The 24,131-nt window shown below is 34.8% G+C and overlaps 1 protein-coding gene across 3 annotated transcripts; it reads right to left on the bottom strand.

The window, feature by feature from the left end:
- Positions 1-313: 313 nt before the first annotated feature.
- LOC134846416 (four and a half LIM domains protein 2-like) lies at positions 314-22,888 on the bottom strand. 3 transcript variants are annotated; one of them, XM_063863767.1, is made up of 6 exons: positions 22,636-22,888; positions 20,324-20,541; positions 9,993-10,214; positions 3,800-3,974; positions 1,730-2,086; positions 314-1,244 (listed from the first exon to the last, which is right to left on the bottom strand). In XM_063863767.1, exons 1-6 carry the CDS (start codon positions 22,688-22,690, stop codon positions 1,045-1,047), a joined length of 1,227 nt encoding a protein of 408 aa, XP_063719837.1. In that variant the 5' UTR covers positions 22,691-22,888; the 3' UTR covers positions 314-1,044. The 3 variants fall into 3 exon arrangements, with proteins under 3 accessions (XP_063719837.1, XP_063719853.1, XP_063719845.1); XM_063863783.1 differs by lacking the exons at positions 20,324-20,541; positions 22,636-22,888 and adding an exon at positions 18,963-19,399; XM_063863775.1 differs by lacking the exons at positions 20,324-20,541; positions 22,636-22,888 and adding an exon at positions 15,105-15,551.
- Between the last annotated feature and the right edge of the window lie 1,243 nt (positions 22,889-24,131).

Raw genomic sequence — 24,131 nt, forward strand, 5'->3', positions numbered from 1 at the left:
ATGCAAAAATTAAAAAATTTTGAATTTTGTTTTTGCTGTTTTTTAGTCCGTAGCCTGATTCGCCGATTTTACTGTGACAGTTGAATATAATTAAATTTTAGGTTTTCTTCAGATCCTTTCATAATACTACGCACAAAAAAAAACATTAATGTGAAACAAATGAAAAATACTACTAATGTATTTTATGTTCAGAATATGGTCGGAACTTTCTGTGCTACATGCGCAGCAACCGGCTATCCTTGTTATTTAATGATTTTTCTCGGGTTAGATACGGTATGCGGTATTTTAAAAAAAAGTACACATGTAAAAGAGGTGTTTGAAAATTGGTTGAATTAATTGTAAATCCGACCTTTTTGTCGGAATTCTTGATTGCAAATTTGGCAATAAATCAATTACATGAAGTAATAAACTTGATAAGGAAAGTAGTCATAGGCCATATGATGATGTTGTGAAGACGCAACGTCATGACAAATCCTTCTAGCCTTATATAAAAACGCCAAACTTAACAAGCATTTTACAAAGAAATATACTCATTTAACACACTAGTATAGTTATTGCGAACATTTTCATCCCCTCTAATCTGTAATCAATCATAGATAACATAATATAAGTTGAGAACCAGATACTATGCCATAAAAATTCACATGCCAAATCATAACCACAAGCATTATTTTTTCATCTTGGAAATAACTGATATTGGTAACTAGTTCAGAGCCGATTAGGTTAATTGACGTTGTCTGTGGTTATAATCGGACAAAGGCCGCTTGCATGAACCAGTGTATATTTTTTACAAAAAGAAAAACGTTTTCAACTAAAGTTTTTGGTAGAAAATTGAATCCCGTACTCAGAAGAGTCACCTTTGTCCCCCATACGATTAAATAACGAACAACCTGTGCAGTTGTTGGTGATGTTATTATGCTGTTTCAGGTTGTGTTGTTCGTGAATGAGAGGATAAATGACTACATATAGCTGGCCTGTTCTAGTTTCTGTTTTCTTCTGTTTAGTATGTTGTGGTGTAGTATGGTGTAATGTATGTATGGCCCATCATGACTGTATGGCCTGTTGTCTTAGCTCCTCCCTCTTAGTGTAGGGCAGTTTGGCACAGTTGGGACAGAGTATCTCCTGCTGGTCTGTGATGAAGCCTTTGCCCACCAGATTCTCCCCGCAGTTGGGTCCGTCACAGTTGAAGCACTCGTTGTGCCAGTGGCGTCCATCGAACGAAATAAACTTCGTACCGCCAATGCCTAAACAAATTTAATGCATAGTATATCTTCTTCTCCGACAACGAGAAAACTGGCAACAGGAGTGAAAGAAAGAAAGCCGCCATATATGATTTCAATACCTTCTGTTGCCTTCATGAATGAAGATTATCGGCTCTTTGCCACCCCAACATCTTAGAATTTTCAATTTTGAGTACCTAGACTTACATCGTCATTATGTAATGAAATTTGCGACTGGCGCAGATTTCGTCATGATGCAGATCGAGTCTAAAAATGGGACCAAATCTGCTGGTAAAAGGGACAAAATCTTTTCACACCCAGTATTGCATGTTGAACAATCTAACAAATTATGCTAGCAAATTATTATGCTATATTTCTTTCCGCTGATCATAACCCCACCCCGTCTCACCCGGCCGATAACTTTGCCTAGGAAAACGACAACTTAGCCACTAATACAGCCCTTAGTTGTGATTTTGTTAAAAGTGAAATTTTTGTTTATGATAACATACCTGTGATCGGTTTGTTACATGCCGTGCAACGCTTGGCAAACAGTTCGCCAAAGCAGTCGGCGCAGTAGGGCTTGTTGTCGCGTGAGGTGAACTTCTGGCCGACGAGATTGTTCTTGCAGTTAGTGCATCCGAAGCAGTCGCGATGGTAGGGCTCGTTCCTGTAGAGCACTCCTCCGGTCATGATGGGCTGAGCACATGCCTTGCACTTGGGTGCAAATAGGTCGTTGAAGCACTGTATGCAGTAGGGCTGGTTGTCCTTGGGCATGAAGCTGTTGCAGCCGATGACTGTGCTGCAGTTGGTGCACTTGAAGCACTCCTCATGCCACTGCTGTCCATTCCACTCCAGCTTCTTCATTCCTGCATACCAAGCACACACAAACAAACAAACAGTACACAATACAACACAGTCAGAGTAAGGAAAATAACAAAGTGATGTCTAAAATGTATCCCGGCAATTGCGTATCTTTAAAGAATAACGACTTTATCAAGTTTTAAACCCTGCTTTTAAGTAAACAAGACTGCTCGTATCAGGGCGAAGCCCTGAATAATCCGACTGCCCTTTAATGGGTCTCAAACAAGTTTAGGGAAATTATTATTGGCGAACTATGAATTTTGAGCTGTCAAATTTTATGTCCAATTTTAATAAGAGCAGTTAGTTATTGCCTCAACTCAGTTTGAAAAAAATTTGTAGAGCGGGATAATTTGCCACGTGTAAAAATACAAAACGAGCAGGTTTGCAGGACTCATGGCAGGATACTATAGTGGTGAGCACATGCAGCTAGGACCATGCAGATCAAGGAAGCGATCCCCTTAGGGAGCAAAAAGTTTTGTGAAATTAATCTGAATGAAAAAACACCACGAGAAAATATATTCCTCACTTTTTTCGAAAGCTTCAAAAGTCTAATGAAAAAAATGGTTCTCTAGTTTTTCCAACTGTTTATAAAAAATTACGGATAATTTAAATTCGGGGAATTTTTTTTCCTCCCCAAAAATTTCGATTTTTAAACTAGCAGTTTTTTAATAGAACTTATTTATTTCATTCAAAATTGTTGTTCTGAGTTCAAAAAAACTTCATTTTTCATCAATTTTGGCAAATTTGCGGGTTTTAACGATTGCCAATTTGGCCAAATTAAGACAGTTACTGTGCGATATACTTCGACGTAGTAACTCGTAAGCGCAGATTTAATCCATCTTAGAAATCGTTCCAAACTGAATTGAGGCTTGCGTTTTGGTCTATTTAATACTTTGCTATATTCAAAATATATCACTTTGTACTTCAAATAACGTGTGGGGGAATTATCCAAACAAAACGAATAAAACTTGAAATTTGAAATGCGTTTTTCTCAAATTGGGTTAATTTTAGAGAAAAAATGGTTACAACCAATCTTGCTTAAAATTAATATGGTGCAAGTCGTTTTTCAAAATTGGGGCCCAAAAATTTACCGCAAAAACAATCATTTTGGGCTTATTTTAGTCAATCAAAATTAATCCAAACTTATTTGTTCATTAACTGACAAAACTATGTCACTGCAAGCTTTTTATATAGCCCAACAAAATTTAACAAGATTTAATCTCTATAAATGGGCGCAAACGGTTTTTAAAATCTTTTTAATAGAAACAAATGGTGTTTTATATAGTAAAAATGACATTTTTTGGCTATGAAACAAAATTAAATATGTTTATACAAAGCTGAGAAAATTACATTTTTCTTAATATTTGTTGGAGTACATTAGAAGTTTGCAGTGATATATTTGCACAGGCGTGCAGTGATAAGGTTGAAAAGAAATATAGTTTTGGGCACGAATTTTGAGTTGGTACGAGTTTTAACCAAGTTGCGCTATTTTATTTCTGTAAAATTTTAGCAATATTTGTCTTCGTCCTTTTTCGTCTAAATTTTACCCAATTTGAGAAAAACGCGTATTAAATATCAATTTTCATTCGTTTCGCCCGGATAACTTGAATCAGCACTGCATTACTGTAAATCAGCACCATAGAAAATAAAATGCAGTCAGTGCATTCAGGGCTTCGCACAGATACGAGCACTTGTGGTAAGATCAATTCTGTAATTACCTGCTTTGAACACAGCACCGCATCCGTCGCACTTGGCACCGAACTTCTCGTCGTAGCAGTTATCACAGAAGAGGGCGTCATTGCGGGACCCGAACAGTCGGTCCACTAGCGAGACGTCACAGTTCGAACACTTGAAACATCTCTCGTGCCAATGTTTATCCTTGTACGACAAATCCTACAAACGACACAATCCAATGGATGCAAAAATTTTTCTGACATGTGGCAATAACTCAACTGGTTATTTGAGAAAAAAAGTCATAGTTTAACTGTTTTACACTGGAAACACTATTTCCAAACTGGCAACATCTTCAAGAATTAAAACATAGCCAAACATATGAATGGGAAAATGAAAAAAACTCAAGCAAACCGAAAAAATAAATAAATTAAAAGTTTTTGAACGTTTTTGAACGAGTTCCAAATTTACGAAGTTAAATTTCTCTGAATTTCATGAACTTTTTTATTATTGGCATTTTTCTTAAAGTTATACCTTTTAGAGAAAACTGGATCAATGAGTAATTTTTTAAATTCCTCTGGGAATTCATAAAATTAAAATCTGTTTTTGAAAATAGAAATCATTCAGATTTTGGCTCTTTTCCACTCCCCCATTGTTCAAACTTTCTTATTTTTCTTGATGATTTACGTGTTATTAGGGTAAAGTTCGTCATGTTACGATGAAAATCTAAATCTTGAAGGAAAATCGTTAATTTGTACACCATTCCAATTTTCATTCCACTTTGACAGCGCTAAAATATTTTTTCAAATTTAAAATCGAAAGGTGAAAAAAAGTGCAAAAGAACAAAAAAGTCCTTGGAAAATTTTACCTTGAAAATTCAAAAAAACGGAATGGCCCTGAAACTCTTTGAACTTCTAGAAAAACAAATAATGACTGACACTTTTTATATTAAACTAAACCACCTTTGAGAATACTGGATCAATAGGTAAAGCTTTCAGTTCGCTGGGAAATCTGATAAGTAAATTTCATTTTCGAAATTAGAAGTAGATCATCTTTTTGTGATTTCTACAATTTTGCTGTTCAAACGTAGAGTTTGCCTTTCATCTAAAAAGAGTAAAATGAACTCATAAAGAAATTAAAATCAAACCGCGAAAAAAAATAATTTAAGCCTGAAAAATTTTTGTAAGACGTTTACTGGAAAAAAAATTGAAAGAAAAAATCATCACCACCTATACAAAGATTTGAACGCTAGAATTCTTCCTCCCACATTTGTATTATGGATCAGTTTTTGACCAGATGGGTGATAATACATTTTGAGGTATGCAAAAAATTCGTTCGGAACTATTTATTTGATCATGCAAAATTGCTTTGCATTTTTGAAACGTCAAATTAAATGCATGGGTCAAAATTCAGCTGTAGAGGGAAACAGAAAGAAGCAAGATCGCGCATAGAAAATTATTTGATAAAAATTGGACCGTCGATATGAACTATTTTTTTTTTCGAAAATCAGCCGGATCGGTTGGCGGTCAAATAATCGAGGTGGATTGACCACAGAAAGGTTTATTACTCTTTAAAGCACTCAGCACTAAAACTGTCTTCGCTTTCTCTTTCTTTTCTCCCACACCTCACATAAAAGTCAGTTTTATGGAGTAAAGAGGGGTTTTACATGGTACAATATGAAGACGAAATATGTTTAAAATCGATCACTGAAAATTAATACAAGCTACCCTCTTTAAAACATCAAGTTTTAATTAAATGAAATAAGTTTTTCCCTGCATTTTTGTACGAATGCAGTTAAGAATGAAGACACAACAATTGTTTCTCGGTCTTCTAATAAAAATTGACACACCGTAAGGGCTATGATATTTTTGCTACTAAGTTGATGGGGCTATAATGGGAAACACCCCACAAGTTTAAAATTGATCACTCAAGATTGATGCAAGGTACCCCCTTTAAAACATCAAATTTTAATTATATGAAATAAGTTTTTCCAAAAGAATTTAACCATTCTAGTTTTTAGATTTTGTCCTAACTGAACAAAATAATTGAAAGCGATACTAGCAACCTTTATTGCGGATAGCAGTTTAAAAACCAAAGTGTTTGAGAGTAGTTCATATCAACATTTCGTTAGATGAAAATGCATCGAAAATTTATGCAGGTCGAAAAATTTTGTTTTTGTCATACGAATTAAGTTTACCTCAGGCTTTCTGTAAGCAAAAGCAGCCACGGTTGAGAACTTTGTCAAACTGGGCAAGCAATTTTATCGCTATGAAGGTTCCATTTGGAATGAAAAATGCTTATTGAACAAATAATTTATTGTTGGTTTCTTCTACTGTTTCCCCGCCTCATTAATTCAACATTGAAGCCATTACTTTAATAAAATTGCTTACCAGGGAAACGGTTTGGACTTTTTTTATTTTTCTCCCACCTCGCAAGGGCATCAATTTGATGATGTATTGAGTAGTCTTTCAAGGTTACGTATGCCGACCAAATATGTTTGCATTGCCTAATCTGTCTGCATGTCAAATTTCATGACAATCGGACAAAGTGAAAAATTATTTTACTTGAAAAACACGTATGAGAAGAGGAAAAAGATTATAAGGTAATAAGCCATCCGGTCAATTTTAAAAAAATGAGCGAAAAGTAAACTAAAGTTGCTTTAAGTTATTAAAAACTAAATCAATTAAACTAAATCAAATGAAAAAAAAAACTCTTTCCGAACAGGTAATAAAGTACTAAATATTCCAAGTATTGAACATTTCAGTTATTTCTTTACAAATTTCTCTTTACAAGTTGTTTTACACGGTTCAATAAGCAACCAAAAAAACTGGAGAAAAAAGCAGTGCAACCAAATTATTTTCAAAGCTCAGAAACAAAACCTTGTGATCTTAAAAATTTTCATTACTTGTCTTTTAGTTTTTTTAGCAGTTTTTTAGCACATTTTTTTTACTGACTCGATTGAAACAAACGAAACTCAAATGGGAGGAGGTGAAAAAAGCCCAATATAGGAGGAAAAAATTATGCCTATTTTTATCCCAAAAAATACCAGTGGTTACTCGAAGTTTTTTTTTCTTCATTTTGTGAAAGACGCAAATTCAGATCATATTTACTTGCGCGGTTGCAAAAAATTAGCGCGCCAGTTTATTTTTATAGAGTGCTAAGACTTGAGCTTTTTGTAGTTGTTTTTTGAATTATATGCACTTCCGTTTTATCATAAACTAAGTTGATACACAATTTCCGATCAAAAAATAACAGTAATTTTTTGATCGTAAAAATTGACATTTTTTGACATTACAATCTGTTTATTGTAGTTTAGTTAGTCCACACGTTACGACAAGAATCGGATGCTGCGAACAATTGTAAAAACCGGATTATGCGACACAAAAATTTTATGTTTTTATTTTTAGTTTTGGCGTACGAAAAAAGAGTCATGCTTTCAGTTGAAATGGGAATTTTTCTAACCATTTTCACTAATTTGTAATCAACTTCAGAGTGACCGTTATGCCAGATCTTTAAAAACAGGTCTTGAGTGTCGTAAGAACAAAACGTTTTATTTTGCAGAAGTTAATGAACGTAGCTATAATTCAGTGAGAAATTGATTGATGAGCAACCTTAAAATTGCAAGAAAATCGGTTTTCCGCTTTAAAAGATAACATCTAGTTTTAAAGATGTTAATACACATTAACCAAAGAAAATAAAAGTAGGCCTTTTTTCACGTTCCTCCCCAAAAATGAATTTCAGTTTTGATACCCTATTTCACTTTTTCATAACGCAATGATGAAATTTCGCACGATGACCAAACTAAAAATTGCAAACAGATTCCACGCATTTAGCTATAAAAACGGCTTATAGCTGTAAAACAACTAAGAGAACAAAAATACTGAAAAGTGGGGATATGAAAAAGTACCAAAGATAAAACTTGAAACTAAGAAGATAGAAAACTAAAGAATTGAATTGCTATTATCTACGGAGTTAAAACTGAACTAAAAAACGCTTTTCTTAAGCTTCATTTCGGTTCTTTTGCCTTCCGCACAAAACAAAATAAAGTGGGAATAAAAGCAAGTAACAAAATCCCCCCAAAAATGTTGACAAAAATAATAAAACTAGTTGAACTTAACAAATTGTTTTGCGTGCTTGGGGACATTAAAAAAGCGTGAATTAAGATAACGGAGCAAAAACATTACGCAAATAGAGAAATTCATAACAAAAATAAGATAAATTTTTCCAAAACAGATATGAATTGGTTTCTTCTACGTTAGTTTTTGGCCGCAGATTGTGATGTACCAAACATTTTTCGGCTCTCTTCCATTTCACCCCTTTCAAAATACCGAGTTTTATGTTTGTTTTACGTGTTATTGCAGCTAAATGCGTGATGTTACGCTGTAAAGTATGGAGAACAAATCTGTTCACAGTTATCGATTTGTTCACCACGCCAAATTTCATAATTTGCTTTCAAAATTAAATTCAAAAGGGGGAAAACTGGAAAAGAGCTCATTTTTCTAATAAAATGGCAGAAGTTTGCGTAAAATTCAAAAAATAATAAATCTTACAACTCATTTTCTAATGCTCTTGTTTCTAATGCTCATTTTCAAATTTGAAGCACTGACCAATTTTTTCCAGGTTTGAAAATGCTAGTTGTCATCATTCGCACTAAGTTTTTCAAAACGCGTGATTGTAGAAACAGCTGAGTTTAAGGAAACTCAAACTGATTATTTAGTTTTTCTAGCTGAGACTTTTCACGTCGCATGAACAACTTTTTTACACCGCTTAATCCACAAAGAGTTCACTAACGTTGCAAAACTTAGCGCAGACTGGTGAAAATTGGCCTTTTCAAACACGGAAAAACTTTGTCACTGCTTCTTCAAATCAAAAATTGAGACTTTCAGAGAGGCTAGTTTAGTTCATTGGCTCTTTTCCAGTCCCCCCTTTGATTTTTTTGGAAATTTAATATATGAAAACTTAATTAAAATGACTGGCTCTTTTCCAGTTCCCCCCTTTTCAAAATACCGAGTTTTAGTTTGTTTTACGTGTTATTACGGCTAAATGCGTGACGTTTTTCTATTGTCGATTTGTTCACCACGCCAAAATTCATTGTCAATATGACATTGTTATATAAGCTTTTCAAAATTGATTTTGAAAGGGGGGAAACTGGAAAAGAGCCAAATGACTTTTCATGTTATAAAATGCATTAAAAGTGTCAGCGTGAACAAGTGAACAAATTTTCACAGCCTTTCTTACGTGCAAAATGCTTTTTGAACAATTTTGGAACAGCTTTATATTGAAATTTTACGAGGGGGTGGGAAAAGAGCCAGATCATTTGCTGTCGCCCGCTATAAAAATTTTGTTGAAATTCCGAGTAAACAATGATCTTAATGATTCTTAAAGCTAGATATTTTAAAACTAAAAACCTAAAATTGCGCTTATTTTGTCCACTAGTACACAAGTGGTCAAAAGTAAACGCAAATTCACGTTTTTATTTTCAAAAATGCCTTTTTTCAAGGTCCGTTTTGGACAACATTTATTCAGAAACTCACCAAAATTCTTTCATCGACCAGCTGCAAATGATAAAAACTACACTCTCTGAAAATTTTCAGTTTTTGATTTAAATCACTCACCAGTTTTTTCCAGGTCTGAAATGCCAATTTTCACCATTTGTAATAGATTTTTCCAACGGTGTGAAATTATGTGAAACAACAGCACTTAGGAAAGTTATCACACTGAACAATGAAATGTACTCGTTTAAAATGATTCACATTGCATGATCAGTTTTTACTATTCTGCTTATTCAAAAAAATGTTCACTACCATAGAAACCCCATGACAAATGGTGAAAAATGGCATTTTCAGACCTGGAAAAAACTGGTAAGTGATTCAAATCCAAAATTGAAACTTTCAGAGAGTGTAGTTTAGATCATTTGCAGCTGGTCGATGTATAAGTTTTGGTTGAAATTCTGAATAAATGTTGTCAAAAACGGAACTTTAAAAAAGGCATTTTAAAGAGTGAAACCTTGAATTTGCGTTTAATTTCGTTCACTAGTGTATATTTTCACTTTGAGATACTCTTTCCCTATCATCAAAACCAAAGCCAAGTACTGATAATGCGGTAACTTATCGCTACTCTACTAAGCTGTAGGAAAGGGGTTATATATATATAGCAAAGAGATTTACAAAATAGTCAGAATGGATTTAGATGCCCGATCCCTCAGGGATATCATGCACATCCAAAAGTCTCCCCTGTTACCTTCGAGTCTGTGCCGATTTTCTGGCCACAAGCTTCGCAAGTGTTGGCGAATAGCTCCTCATAACACTTTATGCAGTACGAGTTCTCATCCCGGATAATGTAGCGCTGGCCACTGAGGCTTTCGTTGCAGTTCCAACACGTGTAATGTCCTTGGTGCTCCTGCTCTGCCTGCTGTTTGGACATACTCTTCAGGGATTCCTCGGTTTGCTCGGATTCCGTGACCTAGAGCACACAGCACAGATATGCTCGTTCTACTGCTTTGTCAGTGGTAATGTTAACAGACAAAATTGGGTAACAAACCAAATAGATTATAAGACAAAGAAACCGCCGAAATGGTACCTTTAGGATGGTTGTTCGAGTAGTTTTTTCAAGTTTTTGTCTGTAGTCGCACTGCGTATAAGAGCGCTAATGGCGGGTATATTCTATGTTGAGTTAACAATCTGTGTCGAAGCTAAATGCCAGGCATGAACAAACAGAAGTCACGTGTGACTAAAAGTCAGAAAATGGAAAATCTTTTTGTTGCCAAGAGTCAAAGTTAGATTCCATATATGTGCGCATGACTAAAGCATAAATGAGTTCGATACTTTATCTCAAAAATCGGAACACGCTAATATCGTTCCTAATTCATGAAGTTATTTTTTCGTCATAACCCCCTGCATAGTAGCCGGTTATTTATGATTATAAAACTCCTTCCTTCCCCCACCCCAGCCTACTAACAAAACACTATAAACCCACCACATTAATATTTTTTACGTCCCCCCACGCACAAACAAGCAGTACTTTTACGAAACAAAGAAGAGCAATCTTGTGTTTTTATGTTGAAAGGTAATAATGGTAAAATGCTCCAGAACAAAAATTTTTTCCGATTCTATCGTGACTTGTTTGGAGGAAATCAGTATGCTGCTGTGGCTTATTTGGGAGAGATCAATACGCAGAGGGGAATGGAGCTTCGCACTACTTGAGATACAACACAATCATAATAATTCGGAAAATTAAACGAAAAAAAATGTTGATAAAACTAGTTGGCTCTTTTCCAGTTTCCCCCCCTTTCAAATTCAATTTTGAAAAGCTTATTTAACGTTGTCATAATGCAATGAAATTTGGCATGGTGAACAAATCGACAACTGTGAACAGATTTGTTCTTCATACTTTACAGCGTAACATCACGCATTTAGCCGTAATAACACGTAAAACAAACATAAAACTCGGTATCTTAAAAGGGGGGGGGGGGAAACTGGAAAAGAGCCAACTAGTTGAACAAGAGCCGAAATTTTCATCTCTTGACTTTCTGAAATCGGCTCTTTTCCAGTTCCCCCCCCCTTGTTAAATTAGAAAAAGAGATGTTCAAAAACTGTTCACACGGCAATTTTCATGTTAAAAATGTTGTGAAAATTTGTTCAGCTGTTCACGTTGACACGTTATAATGCAGTTTATAACATTAAAAATTATTTTAAAAAGACTTTCATGTAATGAATTTCAGAAAAAATGAAAGGGGGGGGGGGAAACTGGAAAAGAGCCCTGAAATCCTTAACGTTCAAGTTTCTCGACTCGGCTCAACTCCGACTTTCTCGATTGAACTTTTAACCTGAGAATTGGAACGGTATATTTCGATCAGAAAAAAACTTCCACAAAATGATCAAAATTTCAAAACTTTCACTTATTTGAAGGCCATTTGTTTCCATAATTACACGGCCTAGCGAATTTTAACAGAAAGCTTTTAAATACCTGTTTTGTCGATGAAACCTATGATATCAGATTTCGCAGGATATTTATCAAGAAAAGTCCAAAAGACGGTCAACAAATCAACATTTCCGAAAAAAATCTTTTGTTCAAAAAATATGAGCGTAGCCGCTCACCGCTTATGCAGAAGAGATTCTTCATACTTGTATTTTCGTTTGAACCCAAAAACCTAGGTTTGCGAGGTTTTTTTTTTTGATAAAAAAAATTCAAAAGTGGTTAAAAAATCAAAAATTTCACGATTCCGAGGGCGACAATTTTGTGTTAAAAAGTTTCGATATGGCTGCTTATGGAGGGGAGCTTTTGCAATCAGCTATTATTATTTAAGCATAAATCTCAGAAATTAAAGGTTAGTTTTTGAGAAAACTAAAAAATCAAAAATATCGGTCAAAAGGCCCACAGAGACAATTTTTGAAGGCTGTAGACAAAGGGGTAAAACAAAAAGAGACCAGAGAGTATGCAGGCACACAATAGTGTAGGTGGTCTTTCTATGGGTACCCTTTCTTGAAATACATAATTTTGAAAAATGGGCTTCGCCCAAAACCATAGTTGTTGCTCTAAAAAAATGAATGAAATTTTTGAGAATTTGAAATTTTCCTCAAGACATAACATTTTCATGCTAATTTTAGGGCGTATTTAAGCATGGGAGGTTTCCAAAATACCAAAAATTCGTAATTTCGATTAGAATCAAAAACTCAGACTTGGTGGAGTAGTTTTCGAAAAAGTCAAATAGCCTACAATTAAACCTTCAAAAAATCAAAACATCGACTTTTCCTAGTGTCAAGTAGAAAAACATTTGGGCGTAGCCACTCATGCATGAGCGTTTCTCATAACCCGTCCTTTTGAATAAAATCAAAAGCTCTCATGGCAGTTTTCGAGAAAAGTCACAAAGTTTCGAAAAAATCTATCAAATACTGAAAGTTTAAGTTTTCTGAGAGCCTTAAGTTTTTTCTGTAAAAAATTGCGCGTATCCGCTCATGCAGGGAAGCTTCCCTTAAATTTTTATTGTTTTTTTAATTGAAATTGGAATCTCAGATTTGGGCAGGTTGTTTTTGAGAACATGTAAAAAATCATTAATATGGGTAAAAAACTCATCCCACTTTTTCGAAGGCTATAGAAAAATGGGTAAGGTAAAAAGAGACTAAGGGTTTAAGCAAGCAGATAGGAGAGTGGGCGGATTTTGCATCGGTACAATTTTTTTTAAAATTTGATTTAGTAGTTTTTGAGAAAAGAAAATATATTTTTTCAGAAAAGCGAAAACTTTTGCCAAAGCGTCCCAAAAAAATCAATAAAATAGAATTGCCGGTTCCGTATATTTTCATAATACCTGTTTTTAACAAACAAGCAATTCTAGGCAAACATGCCAATCTTGAAAATTCAAATTAGCTACTGAACAAAACTTATGAAGGTGAAACAATGTCGACAATCTTTGAGCAGACACCAGCTGAGCTGAAAAAAAAAAAAAGATTTTGTAAAATTTTTTAAATGTTTTCAACTCCATCCTGAAACTACCCTGTGGTAATTATTACCCAGTCAGTAGTTAAATTTTTAGCGTTTCATGAAATTGAGCATGTCAGCAGCATAGCAGCAGCATAAGTGATATAACTGAATTTGTCAAACTACTGTAGTTGTTAACCCGAAAAAGTCTTCATTCCGATTTGGTAACGCGTGCTGTGCTTATCGCAAACGTAATTTCTACTTCTGGTAGTTTGAATAAATTAAAGACTTAGCGAGGCCAGAAATTTGGCCTGATTTTGCTGAAAGGGAGGAGACTAAAGTTTAAAACCTTTTAAAACTAATCACCAGCCCAATCTATGTTCAAGATAATAATTTGAGTGCGTGCTTTCCCTATCAGACAATATATTGTAGCTCAGCGCTTAAAATTTTTTTATTATTGGTTTGCTATTTTTCACGCGCAGTTCTTAAGAACCCAATACCCAGTCTACACAAAAAATTCCAACCCTAAAATGGACACTGCAGGACTTTATAAACCAAATAAAATAGTTTAAACAGAGTTTGACATATTTCCAGATCCATTTTCCCCCACCTTTTAAACTTTCTCTTATTCTAGTTGTTTTACTTGTTATTATAGCAAAATGCGTGATGTTACGATTTGAGCTATGTCGAACAAATTTGTTAAACTACTGTGTTCAAAATTGTTAGTTTGTTCACCAAGCTAAGTTTTAATGCATTATGACAAGGTTAAGGTAGTTTCCGAAAATTGAAATTGAAAGGTGGGGAAAGGGGAAAATAGCCAAATATTCTAGTGGGGTGGAGCTAAATACTTGGCTACTACTAGACTGGGCGGATATAATGGGAAAGCCGTAATTTAGTTCGCGGGCCGATATCTGTCAGACTAGTTCATGCTTCAAAAGTCGCGCCACCCAAAACTCCTACTCTGAATAGGGTTTAATAGACGTGGGCAAAGTCTAGGTTTATCGCATTTTGGACGTACAGATCGGAATTGCCCAAATTTGGTTGCGATAGATTGATGGTTGCGATGGTTGCGATTGAAAATGCTTAACGTTGGTCGCTAGTATCGAAATGCGAAAACTCGCGGTAGTCTTTGCATAATCAACCACCTTGAATTGATCTGATAAAACGATCATAATCCAAATATTTCGAACTGACCTGTAATATTAATTGCGTACCATTGCTCAATTGGTATTGCAATGTTACTGTTGATAAATAATTATTTATAACCACAAATGAAAAGCTGCTGAATGAGGTTTTTCACACTAGGATTTGAATTGTGGCACGGTCTCGTACCGCACGAATGAGTGAATATCACCTGTTCTATCTAATGTATGTTTGTTCCTTTTTGTTTGTTCCATCTTTGAGAAAATCATACTATCCCATTGATTACAAGACGCATTTGAACATAGTGGAATCAGTTTGAAAGAAAATTTGACAGATTCTGAGAAGAAAGGCAAGTCTTTGATATTTGGAGCGACGTCGAGACTGACTAACTGAAAAAGTCGAAACAATTGAGCTTTTTCATAACACTGTATCGTGCGCGACATCAGCAGCCAGTCAGTTACTTGGAAAAGAAAAGATAAAAATATCGAAAACCGATATAGAACAATTTTTTATTCATTTTTACTGTTTTTTGAGATTTTATCTTCGAATAACTAGAACAAAAGCAAAGAAAGCAACCAATTCCTGTCAAATTTATGAAAAAACCTTTGCAAAGCTCGCCCGCTTGTTAACCGCTCGCTGTTTTCGAAAAAGATGAAAAAAGTGAGCTATAATGAACAGGTTGCGCTGCTCATATTGCCTTCATAGCCATTTTGTGATTTTTCAGAACAAACATATTTCAAAGATATCTGATCTGTGCAGATATCTGCCTCATTAACCTTACCGCCAGACTCTCACCTTCGCAGCATCCGGGGCAACCGCTGGAACTGGAGCGACATTTGTATCTGCAGGTTTACTTTCCGTTTGTACCACCGGAGCTGCAGGTTCTGCGGGTGGCGCGACCGCCGCCGCCTTTTTGCCGGCAACTGGTGCAGCGGGCTGCTCCTGCTTCTCCGGCTCCTTTTTTGAACCAAGCTTTCCGACTCCGAAACGTTTTAACGCAGAAGACATTACGATAATGGTACGAAATTAACAGAAGTTGAGTAAAAGCTACTGGTGACAATTCGGTCAGAAAGTTTGCCGCAAGAAAAGTAAATGGACGTGGCGTGCTTATATTTCTTTCTCTTGAATTCAATTTAAATAGCTAGTGCTAATGGGGCAATATTTGAATAAACCCACGGCTCAGCGGTTCTGGAAGAAGTTTCTAGTTTGAGAGTTTGGACCTATCAAAGGAAACTGTAATCAACTTCGATCAAAAGCTAAAGGACGCCAATTTATCCATTTAACTGGCTTGAAAATGCTTGGCATGAAACACAATAAAGCAGAGCTTTACAGTGCAACAGGTCAATAGGATGTTAAGACGAAAAACAGACGAAAATGATCATTTTTAATGTCGAAAGCTCACTGAACGAACAAATATATTGTTTCATTAGCAGTTTCATCAATCATCTTGCATCTTACTCAAGGTAGTTTTGGGTTTAGCACGAATCATCCAGACTTGCAAGTTCGACTGTGCAGTATGCAAATTTGTGTAAGCAGACTCAGTGCAGAAGGCAATGGACTCCATAAAAATGGTTGGGCTTATATTCGGGCAGGTTTCCCGTCGGCCATTAGTCCTGGGCCCGATTCTACCTTCTGAGAAAAGCTGTCAGTTTAGACTCTCTAATCCCCGCAGTTGTGCGGGTGTGTGTAGGGTATGGTATAAAGAGTGGGTATACACGCGAAATAGTCGTTGACAAGTCAGAGATTTTAATTTCTTGGAATTTAGCTGCTCACTCCTGGGAAGAAGTAGTGTTATAACTACATGGGAAAACCAGTCACTTATGAGCAGGCCTTATTGAAGAACCTATTTGATCGAAAAGTAGTTAAAGTTTCGTTTCCACATGATTTATCGTAACAACCATTTCGGAATAGTTTGTTACTCAATTCACCTGCATTTATAAAGATTGGGTAAATATTGAATGTATTTTGTTGGGAACATTTTGTTTCTTATCAGTGGACCGTTTAAGCTCTATAGGGGAACTTAGACAGACCCCCTGGTGCGATAACAAACAGTTGGGGAAGCTGGGGGCTGTTTAAAACTGCGAATCAGGTTTTGCACGGCGCCGCCAGACTAACAAAGCAACTTCCTTTCAGCCAAAATATGAAGGAGAATGTTTTTGTAAACAGAAAATGCAATTAAACTGAATGACTCGTAAATTGTTTACGTTTTGGTAACTATAGTTACCACGGTAAACCATGTAAATCGCCAACAGCAGAAACGTTGCCTATCGACTTCCAAAAAAGTCACTAATACGGTTAGAAATCAGACTGCAACACATGAAACAAGGGTAGTCGTCTGCTTTGCAAGTAGAACAAAACATACCGACCAGGGAAATTCACTACAATAAAAGTTAAAAGGAAAATCGAGAAGTTAAGAAATCGAAAACTTCGAAAAAAAAGTAGATGAAAAATTGACTCGCAGGCTAAAATATGCTTTTGAAATAGAATAGTGAACCATTTATACAATGTAAAAAGTAAAAACAGCAAATAGGTAGCCCTCTAAAAAAACTTAAGCCAAATGTAATTAGAAAACTAAAACCATGAAAACTAAAACTATCTATTCTTCGTTAAGTTTAATTTTGAACAAAAAATCAGACAAAAATCAGTCAAAACTACAAGAAATTTTCCGAATTTTTTAGATACCAATTTTAGTGCTTTGACATTATCATAATTAACACTCAGCGAGGTTCCAAAAAGTGAGCAAAACTTCGTTAAAAATTATATGAGAATCAAACTCGGCAAAAAGCATCGTGTGCAGTTAACAATATCAAGATTAAATTTTGTTCAAGGTCAAATTTTTCAAAAAAAGCTTGCTTAAGATTCTTGCTAAAAACAACCAAAGGCAAAGTTTTGTGGAACTCAATTACTTGCTCACAACGGAAAAAAACAGAATTTTTTTTAATTGGAGTAAAAATTGTTCAAGTTATAGGAAATCTTGGTGGTGCTGCGGTAACTAAGCCGAAAAAAAGGAGGCAAACAGAATTCCGACAAAGACTTTTTGACGAGCGGACAATTAAACTTTTTTATGTTGACCAAAATTCATACGTTGAACAAATTTTGAAAATAATAAATAAAATGATGTTACAAAACGATAAGTAAAATTCTATAAAACTTGAATTGAAAAATGTCAAAATTTTTTTTGTGTTTTTTAAATTGATTTGAGTGCACTTTAGGTAGGTGAATCTTAGTCTACCTATTAAAACGGCTAGCGAGTAGTTTCAAGACGTGTGATTGTTTCTCGTCTCTTATTTTACAAAAACTTGTGTTTTTCAAATGATTTTTTTTGCATTAGGTAGAAAAATTTGCCGAACTGTGGTAATAAATTTCATCAAGTTGGAAATTTTTTGAGCGTAATTCTGGGGTTTAATGAAAACAATGACAAAGTTATCAATAATTGCAGCTGGTGACAAAAAAAATGTTTTTTTTTTTACACAGAGGCTAAGCGGAGCTTCGCATTACTTGCGATACCACAAAAATAGCATTGCACGCTAGTAGACAGGAAAGGAAAAAAATCCACTAAGTCCTGGGAAAACGGGAAAATTTTTGAGAAAACCACGAAAAAAAATCTTCAAAGTTTTGCCTAAAATGAGGTTCTATTTGCGGAAAACACGTCCAGAATTACATTTGATGGCGTGTGATGAAAATTCAAAAACAAAATTTGAGCAAAAATTAAATTGTTGTCATGAAACAATTGCAACTGTAATTTTCATTTTGATGTTGTACGACGCAAATTTTAGTAAAATAGCCGTCAAAATATAAGCGGAAACGATTTAAGCCGAAAATATATACGCGAAAAAAAAATTTAAAGGAAAAAATTGAAATCAAAGCTTTTAAAAATACAATGGGTCCTGGCCAGATTCCTGGTCATGCGTCTAGACTAAGTGTGCCGGATACTCTTAGAAGCTTGAATTTAATATGAAACAAGATACCAAATGATTCAAGTGATTCTGTTGAACCCGAATAAATTCTATAGTCCGATTTGATAACGCTCGCTTATTGCAAGCGTATTAAAAATGAACTAAAAAAAATTTTATTATCTTTTTGCAAAATTTATGACATTTTTTGTTTTCTTTGTTATATTGTTTCTTTTTCATGAATTTTGTAACAGGGCTTGTGAGATAGGCTATGATTTAACCAAAGTAGGAGAATGTTCTGACTGCCTTAAAAAATTATAGAAATATTTTGATAATTGGTTTTTGAGCGTGATGTGATGAGAGAGCTATACAACGAGGGGAATAGAAGAATAGTTAAGCATGATTGTCGACAGTTGTCTTCGAAAAAAATAAAAACAATGAAATAAGTTTTTTTTTAAACTATGTTTTTCATCACTCAAAAGAACTTTCTTTTGTATAGACCAATTCAATTGCTTTACTCGCTCAAAATTAGAACTAGTTTTTCTCGACACTGGAATATGTTTTGACTGCAATGGTTGCAATATTATATATCTTTCGATCAACTCCAATGATTATTTGTGCGACCTTTTTTTGAAACCAAAAAATATCTCGCTGATATAGAGCAAGCAGTTTTCAGAATGTTCTTATCAAAAAGGCAGATCCAATTGAAAAATTCCCAACGTTGTGAAAAGTTTTGAATACAGAATAATTGTTTGATTACCTTTTCGTTGTTACTCATTCTTTATGGGTTTAATCAGGATCAGAAATGGTGATAAAATTTTAAAGGGAAAAATCAGGTTCAGCTAAATAACAACTAATTAGTCGATATACCAAAGCAACCGAAAATGCCACAAGTAGAAATCAATAATACTTCACTGACTAGTAACTTTGAGAGGAAATTTAACCTAAGTCCGGCAAGGATACACCTTACTACGAAATATCATATACCCTTGAAGTGCACCTGGGCAAGTTTAGAGAGAGAGTATTAATTTGTTCCGTCTTATCTCTTCGGAAATATTGAAACGCAAGCTAACATAAAAGCAACAAAACGAAAATCCTTGAATATTTTGTGATTCATTATGACCATAAGTCAAAGCTATAGTTACTAACTCAATGGTTTGGAGCTCAATGGTTGCTCATATAGGCTTCTTAATATTCTGTTTTCACGGTCTCGTAATAACTTGTAGGGTAGCTTCTGCTTTGACGTTTGCTCGAATCCAAACTTAGCTCTTACTATTTAATTACGTTCACCTTTAAGCCATATGGCAAACAGATGGCTAGTAATGGTCAATCTTCAGGACAATCTGGATAAATATATTGACCATGGGCAACCTTAATGGTTATTTTGAAAGCATTTGTAGCTAATTACGTTTTTGTTTTGCCCGTAATTATAAGAAACACTGAACAAAATTGCTATGACATGGTACTTGAACCAGAATTTGTCTGATTTGGATAATTAGAGCCCCCTTCTGATTCAAATCCTCAGTTGACAATTTTTCAAAGAGGTATCATTGTAGTACGACACTTTTGTTATGGCCTATCAACACCAAGTTTTTTCTTAAAGCTCTTTGGGCTCCAGCATATACCAAATTTGAGGAGCAAGCGCGCATTTAAAAAAGCAACTTGAGATCTACACCTTCCAAAAGGTGTTTTAAAATGCCCAACCGAAAAATTGCTGGCCAAACCTTTGCTATCTTTGATCATTTGAAGTTTTCGACTGAGCCCAAAAGATAGAAAACGGTGGTTGACACAAAAAATTCGATCAGACAAACTATTCGCGCCAAAAAAAATTCTCGTTCGCTGATCTCAATATATCATTCAATTATAGCCATCGTATCAAAGCAATTTAACTTTTTAGTTCCTTGTAATTAAGAGCACAAACAAGTTCGCCGTCAAGAGTCGAGCAGCAACTATGTTGATTCTTGCTCTCATCTAAAATGAACTTAGCTTTGAATAACAGCATAGCGTGCTACTAGGAACTAGAGAGCGATGTCCCGTCAAACTCAAAAAATTTGATGTCCCGTCAAAAATGGTTAATACATTGAGTTTGAGGTTGAATGAATATTTAGCAGGTATATTTACACTGTCTGTGCCTTCGTTTTTTGCATCCCCATTCAGCTCCGAGGACCCTGGAGGGGTGCTGTGCAGTGCCCCTGAATCTGAGTCGGGATGTGCCTGGACGAATTCCTCCTCTTCCTGCACAATCATTCCATCTACGTCACTTTCTGCTTTCACTTTGTCTTTCGGGTCATCCGAGGAGGCTCTCATTCCACCACCGCCGAAAGACTCCAACACAGTCGCTTCATAAACGTCACATATTATACAGTGACTTTTAATTCGGTTATGAACATAGTTAGAACTTTTTTTAAAATAGAAACTTCATTTCCAATAGCTGCAAAAAGGGCCGCTTCTAAAAACCTCTAGCTTGAAAAACGATTTTCGCAAAAAACGTTTACCGATTTTCTGCAACAGTGAGGCGGTGTTTCAAAACTTCCATTAACTTATTAATGACCTCGTTTCAAGGTTGAATGAAAAGATTTCAAAATTCAAGTTTTTTTTAATCAATATATCATTATTGTTTTGAGAAATTTTTGACGTACTTGTCCTATGAAAAATCTAGGCTTTTCAGGCGAGTAAGCACCTCTAACTTGAGCCGAATATATCAAACAGAAGCGAAGCGGAGTTTTGCACCACTTACTATACATTACAAACATATCCTTGCAATCTAGCCAACAGAAAAGATGGAAAAATTTTTGAAAAGGAGGAAAAGGAGGTATCTTGGCACTACATTGGCCAAAAAATGACTTTTGTGGACAAAATTAATTTAATGGCGTGCGGAATTTGGTCAAAGTATATTTTTATTAATGACGCGTGTTCTTCTATTAAAACCCTTAGTTTTGTCCCATCCTAGTCATAGTGCAAAATTTTTCTGAAGATTACAACAGAAAGATGACGATTTGTTCATTGAAAAAAAATAAATCTTTCAACTAAAAAAAATAAGAAAAAAAACAAGCAAAATCATAAGATATCGATGAAAAAGAGAAAGAAAAAAGTTAGTACTGGACATGTTCTTGGAAATAACTCAATTGAGTTTACGACTGCTAGAGTAAAAGCCAAAAAATCGAGAACGAAATTTTATAAACTTTTATTACATGTAAATGAACGCAAACCATTTAACAAATCATTGGCGACTCTATGCCTTATATGTATATAAAACTCTTGAATTTACCTTTTTTCAGTCAGTATATTTTTGTTTAAAAGCCGGCCTGTATTGACTTAATGTTGTTTGTTGACTTAAAACTTATATAAAAAACATGTATTGTTTAATCTGCGGCTTATGTTCACAATTCTACATGTTTGTCAGAACAAAGAGCTGGAAGTCACTAAGTCGAAAAAGTTATTTGAACAAAATTGCCGAAAAAAGTGATCTGCAAAATTTAGTAGAGTTGTTTGAAATGATTGACGTTCATTTTGAAGAAAATTTGTCAAAACGCAACTGCCTGTAGTAAATAAACAATTTTTTCAGAAAAAAATTGCCAGCAACATTCAAGCCGACAAGGATAGATGCCTGTTGATCCAAAATAAGGGTTGAGCAAGAAAGTTTTTGAACTCATTCCGCCCCCTCACCCTTAACTTTGTAAGCTCTTTTTCGGAAATGCTCAAGGACGTGATTTTTTTCCCTTTCAAATGACCCAATATGAGGTGACTGAGCCAATATAACCTGAGCCAAAACTCATCAAGCTGAAAGAAAATGGAAGAAGAATCAAAAGAAATTATACAAATCAAAATGGTAAATTTACAAATGGCAAGAAAATTTGAAATGACTTTCATATCTATTGAAAATTACTTGAGTCAGAAGAAAAATCAAAAAATGCCTTCAAATTAAACCAGGCAAAAACAAGCAGACAAATAATTGTACGGTAATTCAATTTTCCAAAAAAATCAATTTGTGAACAGAATTGGCTTTTGAACGTAATCGAACCCTAGATCTTTGTCTCCGCAAGCATAAAATGAGCAAAACGAGCAGAAGGAACTTGGTATACAATTTAAGTATGCTCAGCAGTGCATCTGAAGTCCTGTGAACAATGTTTTCAACGGGGGAAAAGTTTAGTACCCGGTTGCAATACCCTTGCTGATCACAAGGGTAATAAAAACCGTTGCCGAATTAATCATAGATAGAAACTGATGCTAAAAAGCAAAATCAGTTGCTACAGTTCAAAGTCTGTCAGGTCATGCCAAGAAGGGCACTTCGTGTGCTAATGGTTTGCGATCTTGAGGGAATAGGAATGGGATCTAACTAGTTCAGCAATTAGAGTTTGGTAGCGTTTTTTTTGGAAAAAGTGTGGTTGTTCAATACTGTTGATGCTTTCGTTGACATTGAAAGCTTTACTAACCTTGGGCGGACTTTTGACGAAGACGCTCTTGACGATTTCTCAGAGCTTCACTCATGCTGGACCAGTTATTCGAGTGTGGGATTTAACAGTTTTGAAAAATTAAATTATACTCAATTGCTTGCCAAGAAGCAGTGTTTGAACAATAGATTAGACTCTCTTCTGTATGAAGGACTGTGTTCTACGTTAAAATTAGAAAAAATGTTTATATTCATTGGAACTCTGCACAGCCAAATGCGATTTTAATGATTATTCGCAAAAAATTACCACGGCGAGAACATGTAAATGTGGCTACGTCTCGCGTGTTTATTTAACAAGCAATACCAATCAGCGAAGACACGTGAATTAACAAAATTGCTGGCGCAGAAAAACGATAACAACTGACCAAATCCAATATCTAAAAATTGCAAATTGTGACTCATTTGCTGATTTATAAAAAAAAACATAATTCTATGGGTTTCTAATAAAAATTTTGCTTAAGATTGAGCCGTTTGAGCGGTTTTTGAATAATTCTTTAGTGGTTTTAAATCATTTTCAAAAAATGTAATCATTTTGTAATGTAATCCTTTTGTGATCATTTTGCTCACAATTAGATATTGCCACAACTTTTAATGTTAATTTTCGCGTTATATTTTGCTATTGTCGAACATATGAAGTTCAAATATGAACAAGACTGCTCATATCAGGATGAAGCCCTGAATGTTCCGACTGCATTTTAAGGTCTATAGAGCAGTAATAACATGGAAAATTTAAATGTAATAAAGTAAAATTAAAATTTTTTTTCTAAAAAGTTTGAGATTTTTTGTAAAAACATCCCCCCACATGCCATATTAAGTACAAAGTTATAGATTTTGCTCCTATTAACAAATCAATTATGGCATATAATCTTCCTTGAACCAATTTGGAACGATTTCTAAGACGGATTAAATCTCACTTACGCGTTAATAGCGCGAAATATGTCGCGCGTTAATTGTCCCAAATTGGCCAAAATAGCCAAAATGGCAATCTTTAAACCCTCATAACTTTACAAAAAATGCTCACAGGTGAAATATCTTTTCAAATTCAAGCTCAGGACAACAATAGTTTTCGAATGATGTATAAAGCAAAATTTCAGTGATTAGTCGCTGAAATTTTGCTTTAGGCGCTAATATTAGTTTATTTGAGTTGTTTGATGCAGGATAATGCCAGAATGTAATTTTCGAGATTTAGCTGCATAAATATCTAATAAAATTCTTAGATTAGTTGGCTTTGATTTGTTAAATGTTGAAAAATTGATTACATCAGCTAAAATTAAAAACCAATTTGGCATGGCAAAATAACTTGAAATCAAAAAAGCAACCCACATCTATGAATCTGAAAAGTATTTCCAAAAGTAACGAAATAGCTGTGCTTGGAATGGTTTTGTATTATTAAAACTATTGGGCTTCAAAAATTGCCAATTTGTCCCATTTGAGTTAATTAAGCCACGATATAAACTTTTTTCAGAAATGTCATCGGCT

This window comes from Symsagittifera roscoffensis, chromosome 1, assembly GCF_963678635.1.
Source record: "Symsagittifera roscoffensis chromosome 1, txSymRosc1.1, whole genome shotgun sequence".
In the NCBI taxonomy this organism is placed as follows: domain Eukaryota; kingdom Metazoa; phylum Xenacoelomorpha; order Acoela; family Convolutidae; genus Symsagittifera; species Symsagittifera roscoffensis.

Bases quoted from the DNA above. Each gene is read 5' to 3' on its own strand.
- LOC134846416 (XM_063863767.1), bottom strand. From the start codon at position 22,690: ATGAGTGAAGCTCTGAGAAATCGTCAAGAGCGTCTTCGTCAAAAGTCC. The intron at 20,542-22,635 runs GTTAGTAAAGCT...ACGTTTATGAAG, and splicing joins TCGTCAAAAGTCCGCCCAAG to CGACTGTGTTGGAGTCTTTC. The intron at 3,975-9,992 runs GTAACAGGGGAG...TGTCGTTTGTAG, and splicing joins AAATCGGCACAGACTCGAAG to GATTTGTCGTACAAGGATAA.